At 46.1% G+C, this 7,078-nt stretch overlaps 1 protein-coding gene across 1 annotated transcript; it reads right to left on the bottom strand.

Annotated features, from left to right (window-relative positions):
- Positions 1 to 803: 803 nt before the first annotated feature.
- Positions 804 to 2,929, bottom strand: LOC122763757 (zinc transporter 6-like; the record flags this gene model as incomplete). Its single annotated transcript, XM_044018350.1, has 5 exons — positions 2,838 to 2,929; positions 2,464 to 2,529; positions 2,176 to 2,256; positions 1,641 to 1,676; positions 804 to 939 (listed from the first exon to the last, which is right to left on the bottom strand). Coding segments are annotated over exons 2-5 (285 nt in total), but the record flags the coding sequence as incomplete, so codon positions are not given.
- Between the last annotated feature and the right edge of the window lie 4,149 nt (positions 2,930 to 7,078).

The raw sequence follows: 7,078 nt of genomic DNA on the forward strand, positions 1-7,078 counted from the left end.
GAGAGTGAGAGTGTGTGTGTGTGTGTATGTGTGTTAACCCCCCTGCCCCCATCCTAGAAAGTCAGATGTTAAGTGATGTTGGGAGAGCAGAGAAAGAGGAGAGAGAGAGGAGAGAGGGAGAGAAGAAAGAAAGGGGAGGGGAGAGAGAGAGAGCAGAGAGAGAGGGAGAGGAGGGAGGTGAGGGAGGGGAGAGAGTAGAGGGGAGGGAGGTGAGGGAGGTAGAGGAGAGAGAGGCAGAGAGAGGGGAAGAGGGAGAGAGGGGGAGAGAGAGAGAGTAGAGGAGGGAGGCTGAGGGAGAGTAGGTGAGGGAGGTAGAGAGGGAGGGAGAGAGTAGAGGGAGGGAGAGAGGGAGAGGCCGAGGAGGGAGTGGAGGGCAGGCGAGGAGGAGTAGGGAAGGGAGGCGAGGGAGGCAGAGGGAGAGTGAGGGAGGTAGAGTGGGGAGAGGGAGAGTGGCGGTGAGAGGGAGAGTAGAGAGGGGAGAGAGGAGAGAGAGAGAGAGAGGAGGCAGGAAGGGAGGGAGAGAGAGAGGGAGGGGAGAGGAGCAGACAGGGAGAGAGGGGAGGGAGGAGGGAGGGAGGATGGGAGAGGTAGGGAAGGGGGAGGGAGAGAGAGAGAGGGAGGGAGAGGGAGAGAGAGAGAGAGTGGGGGGAGGTGAGGAGGTAGAGAGAGGGAGAGGGAGAAGAGAGTGAGAGGAGAGAGAGAAAGAAAGGAAAGGAGGGAGAGAGTAGAGGAGAGAGAGAGAGAGAGGGAGGAGGTAGGAAGGGGGAGGAAGGGGGGAGGGGAGAGGCAGGGGGAGGGAGAGAGAGGAGGGAGAGGAGAGAGTAGAGAGGAGAGGGGGCAGTACCTTCTGAGACGTAGGTGAAGGGCTTGTTCTTGACTGACAGCAGCGTCAGCAGGTTGAAGAAAAGAGCGACGAAGGTCCCGACTAACAGTCGTCCTCTGGAGACACAAAACACACAACATGACCATGTGACCTGAAGACGGTCCTGTGGATGAAGGAGCAGTGCTTAGTTTTAAACTAACTGTGACAGACACAGCGCCCCCTGTAGCACAGGACTGTATGTTTGTTTTCACTTCACTCATGTGAAATGTTTTTCTACTTTCATAACCCTCACAAAAATGTATTATGAAAAAAACTTATTATGAAAGACTTTTATTAGCATGATGACACACACACACACGCACGCACACACACACACACTAATCACTCATACAATCCTTTTAAGAGCAAACAAATTGCTACAAACAATCAGCAGGACGTGAAGAGCTGCCCCCATCCTCATCCTCACCCCCACAGAACAGATTAGAGAGACAGAATGTGTGTGTGTCCCTGTGGTCAGCAGACGTCTCTCACACTGTCCAATCACAGAGACAACGTAATCTCATCACAAGAGACTGAGACAAGTTTTACTGTGGTTTGATTTTTAAAAGCTGCCACTAATCTGTACGATAATGGAGAGAGAGAGAGAGAGAGAGACAGACACACAGACACACAGAGAGAGAGAGAGAGAGAGAGAGACAGACACACAGAGAGAGAGAGAGAGAGAGAGAGAGAGAGAGAGAGAGAGAGAGAGAGAGAGAGACAGACACACAGAGAGAGAGAGAGAGAGTGAGAGAGAGAGAGAGAGTGTGGTACTCACGTGTGGACCTCAGGTTGCTCCATGAATCGTTCCACACTAAAAATCAAAGAATCAAAAACAGACACTGGTCAGGTCTGTCTTTGAGTGACTGAGTGACTGAGTGACTGAGTGAGGCCAAAGTACTAACAGCCTCAACAGTAGCAGGCTGCAGAACTAGGGTTAGTGGTTTCCACTGTCTCTGCTGTCTTTGATGTCTGTGATGTCTGTGATGTGTCTGACGTCTCAGACATCTCTGATGTGTCTGATGTCTCGGCTCTCTGATGTCTGTGATTTGTCTGATGTCTCTGATGTGTCTGACATCTCGGCTCTCTCTGATGTGTCTGACGTCTCTGGTGTCTCTGATGTCCTGGCTGTCTCTAATGTCTCTGCCATTTCAGATGTGTCTGATGTGTCTCGGCTGTATGTGAGTCTCGGCTGTATATGATGTGTCTGATGTGTCTGATGTCTTTGATGTGTCTGTTGTCTCTGATCTCTCTGCTGTCTCTGATGTGTTTGACGCCTCTGCTGTCTCTGATGTCTGTGATCTTGTACTCACCTCTCTTTCAGGATGAACAAAGCTCCCAGCTGGACGAGTACAGTGGAAGCAAACACAGCCAGGACCTCCAGACGTTCAAACCTGGACACAGAAACAGAGGGAAACACAGACGGACACACAGAGGTGGAGTGGTCAGTGACTCTGATACACATTTCATGACAGACTGACCCATTTTATGTGGTAAACACCCAGGTCACCCTGTATGTGTCTGTCTGTCTGTCTGTCTGTCTGTCTCTGTGTGTATGTGTGTCTCTGTGTGTGTGTGGGTGTGTGTTAGAGCAGACTCACCCAAACGAGTAGACCTGACTGGGTTTCTTCATGTTGACCCAGGAGCTGATGAGACAGGTGATCAGGCTGCAGGTGGACGGATAGGTGGACAGACAGGTGGACAGTGGAGTGATGGCAGCGAAAGAGAAAAGCGAGTGATTGATGGAGGGGTGGGAGACAGAGAGAGGACAGAGGGGACAGAAGACATGAGTCAGGAACAGACAGGTCAGCTGGAGTTCACCTGGAATTTACTGAAACTCAAAAATAAACAGCTGTTTCTAATCAATAACTCTGATCAGTTATTCACTCATCTGTCAATCACACGCCTTCTACATGTCCAAGAGATAATGTTTGAGTGTAATCAAAGACTAACCCAGGACCAGGACCAGGCTTACCTGAACAGGTCAAAGATTGTCAGGTAGGTGTAAGCGGTTAAAGCTGAAAAGAGAAATAAAGCACGGATTAAAATGATGATGAAAACAAATTTCATCTGGATTATTATTTATACTGAACTCAAAGTCATTTACATTCACAATGTTAATGTTTGTAAACAAAGAGGCGGAGCTTAGGTCCAGTGTGTAAAACAACCGTTGACAAAATGATGCATTATAAATGATTAACCATGTAGCGCCCCCTCCCTTGTGGTGAATGACTAGGCCTGTGTGTTGGTGAGTGAAACTCGGCTCTCTCTGAGTGATGTGTGATCATGTCCTCCATGTTAGTTATTACACACCAACGTGGCAGGAAGTCAGCGTGTCAGCAGGTTTTTTTAACCAGTTGGTTATCAATCAGCAGGTTATTAACCAGCTGGTTATCAATCAGCAGGTTTTTTTTAAACCAGCTGGTTATCAATCAGCAGGTTATTAACCAGCTGGTTATCGATCAACAGGGTTTTTTAACCAGCTGGTTATCAATCAGCAGGTTTTTTTTAACCAGCTGGTTATCAATCAGCAGGGTTTTTTTAACCAGCTGGTTATCAATCAGCAGGGTTTTTTAACCAGCTGGTTATCAAATCAGCAGGTTTTTTTTTTACCAGCTGGTTATCAATCAGCAGGTTATTAACCAGCTGGTTATCAATCAGCAGGTTTTTTAACCAGCTGGTTATCAATCAGCAGGGTTTTAACCAGCTGGTTATCAAATCAACAGTTTTTTTAACCAGCTGGTTATCAATCAGCAGGTTATTAACCAGCTGGTTATCAATCAGCAGGTTTTTTTAAAACCAGCTGGTTATCAATCAGCAGTTTTTTTTAACCAGCTGGTTATCAATCAGCAGGTTATTAACCAGCTGGTTATCAATCAGCAGGTTTTTTTAAAACCAGCTGGTTATCAATCAGCAGTTTTTTTTAACCAGCTGGTTATCAATCAGCAGGTTATTAACCAGCAGGTTATCAATCAGCAAGTTATTAACCAGCTGGTTATCAATCAGCAGGTTATTAACCAATAAGCTATTTAAATCATAAGTCGTCCAAATTAAGACAATTCCACTGTGTGTGTGTGTGGTTGTGTTTGAGTGTGTGTGTGAGAGAGTTTGTGTGTGTGTTCAGACTGCGCTGCTGTGGGGGGAGGAAGAAGATGAGGATGATGATGAGAGCGGATTAGAGCGGCTTTGAGCTGAGAGGAACATTTTGTTTCCCCAGCATCAACGTCCATGTTGGCCAACCTGACGCCCTGTAATCCTGACCACACACACACACACGCACGCATGCATTACCCACACACACACACACAGACAGATGGATGAACTGAGAGATGGATGAACTGAGAGATGGAGACAGGAAGCGGGAGAGGTGATGGACATGTGGACAGACAGGAGGACAGAGGGAAACAGACAAACAGTGGTGAACGAGCAACAGTCACATGACCTGCTCCTCAAGGATGTCAGTAAAAGCCTGTGTGATGTGTGTGTGACTGTGAGACCACATACAGTGAGGACTGGAATATTATTTGATATGAATCCATGACTAAATTAATTAACCATTTTGATGATCAATGACTTGGTTTTAGGTTTTTTTTTAATAACTAAAAGTGATAATAACATGAACGCTGACATCACAGTGACCCTGAAACAGAGCAGCACACACAGCATGATCAATATCTGAGCTGAAGTTACCCTGACTCACCCACTGGGCAAGGATAGGTTTACATACAAACCACAACACACACACACACACGTGTATATATAATCAGGTTCAATTCTCTTATAAATCTGCCGCTTACAAACACTGACACCCAGAGGACTGCGTGATACACACTCGCACACACACACACACACACACACACACACACTCACACACTCACACACACACACACACACACACACACACCTGACCTCCTAATTCTCCAGGACCTGAACTAAACACCAGAACAGAATGATGGATTAAAATCCTTGTGTTTGTTTTTCTCAACTGATCAATGAATGAGAGGAAGTTGAGGAGAGAGAGAGGAAGATGAGAAGGAGAGGGGAGAGAGAGAGAGAGATGGGGGAGAGGAGGAGAGCGAGAGGAGAGTGGGAGAGAGAGAGGAAGACGAGGGAAGAGAGAGAGAGAGAGAGAGAGGAGAGAAGAGAGCTAGACGAGAAGGAGAGAGGAAAGAGAGGAGAGAGAGAAGAGAGGAAGACGAGAAGGAGAGAGAGAGAGGAAGACGAGGAGGAGAAAGGAGTATGTGTGAGTCAGTGGGCTGCTCCTCTGCAGACAACATTAAATATTCATCCTCCTGCTCTCACATTTCTCCTCTGTGTGTCCACCTCTTCACTTCCTTCTCTCTTTCCTGCCATCCTTCCCTGATTCCTCACCTCCCTCCTTTTTTCCTTTGACTATTCCTTTGCTGAAGGAAACTTTGAAGAAGTGTCGCACGCACGCACTCACACACACACACACACACACTCACACACACACTCAAACACACACAAACACACACACACACACACACACACACTAACCTTAACCACAATTACTACTGGCCTAATCCTAATCCTAACCTAACCTTAAAACATATTTTCACCTTAAAATGTAGTCATTTACATTGTGGGGACATGATTTTTGTCCCCACAATGTGATTGTGTAAACAGGTTTAGGACACACACACACACACACACACACACACACACACAGTAACCACAGCAGCTTAGTATCAGTGGTTCCTGTAAACAGTAAAGTGAGAGTCAGTGGTCGGTGTGTCAGCTCTGCTCATGTAAACTAAAAGCTTCTATCGACCGACTCAACTGCTGCGGTGAAGAGGAGCATCCCTGGAGAGGAAGAGACAGGAGGACAGGAGGACAGAGGAGGAGACAGGGGGACAGAGGAGGAGACAAGAAGAGAATGGAGGAAGATGAAGAAGCTGACACTGCTGCTGACCACAGAGAGTGAAACATGAGAAACAGGAGCTGAAGAACACACACACACACACACACACACACACGTTATAAAACAAACAGCCCCGCCCACCTGTGCTGACCCTGCTGACCTCTAACCCCACCCACCAGTGATAGTCGATAACTATCTTGTGTGGAGACTTAAATATCATCCTCCACTCTTCACCATCACAATATTTCATTTTCCACTTACACACAAAACTCAACACAATCACATGAACACATGAATCTCATCTTCACACACACACACACACACAGAAATAAAATAACAAACAATTCTGTCACTGATGTAAAAACTGGATACGACCAGAAACTGATACTTATCAGTTACCAGACAGGTGTGTGTGTGTGTGTGTGTGTGTGATCAGTTGAGACAAAAAGCTGATGTCTTTACTTTGTAGAAAGCTGATCCAGTTCTTCACTGCACAATTTGATAGGAGCAAATGCGTGCGCACACACGCACGCACACACACACACGCGACGCCATCATCAATAATACACGTTATCACACACACAATACTATCAACAATATCAAGACAATATCAACAGAATATCGCCATTAGCCATACAAAGACACACACATGCTATCATTGGTTACACAAAGACACCATCACACACACGCACACACACACAGACTAGTCTGTATCATTCACCTGCAGAATTAATGACATTTAATTAACAGGTGTTAGCTCATTAGCTGATTTCTTTAATATGATGCATATATGATGGATGTGAACAACACTGTGTGTGTGTGTGTGTGTGTGTGTGTTTCAGGCTGGGTCATAAACGTTGTTGTTGTTGTGTGACATACATTCATTCAGTCTCATGTTCTCACTCACACTGTATAAACTGAGATAATGAAGATGATGATGATGAAGACTCTGCTTCATGTCAGCTGCACAAGTCAACTGAGGGTGAACCGCCTCACTGCACTCATCCAGGCGTGTGTGCGTGCGTGTGTGTGTGTGTGTGTGTGTGTGTGTGTGTGCGCTCGTGTTTGCAAACATGCCGACAGCCAAGACGAGGACACGTGTGTTCTTGTATTTGGTCCTTGTGAGGACCACAAATTGTATAAACCAGACATCGTGAGGACATTTTGTTTGGTCCTCACATTATAAAGGGCTTTTACAAGATTATGGTTAAGGGTTAAGCATTTAGTTGTGCTAGTTAAGGTTAGGGTTAAGCGTTCAGCTGTGCTAGTTATGGTTAGGTTTAAGTATTTAGTTATGCTAGTTAAGGTTAAGCATTTAGTTGTGCTAGTTAAGG

This window comes from Solea senegalensis, unplaced genomic scaffold (genome assembly GCF_019176455.1).
Source record: "Solea senegalensis isolate Sse05_10M unplaced genomic scaffold, IFAPA_SoseM_1 scf7180000017031, whole genome shotgun sequence".
NCBI classification, from domain to species: domain Eukaryota; kingdom Metazoa; phylum Chordata; class Actinopteri; order Pleuronectiformes; family Soleidae; genus Solea; species Solea senegalensis.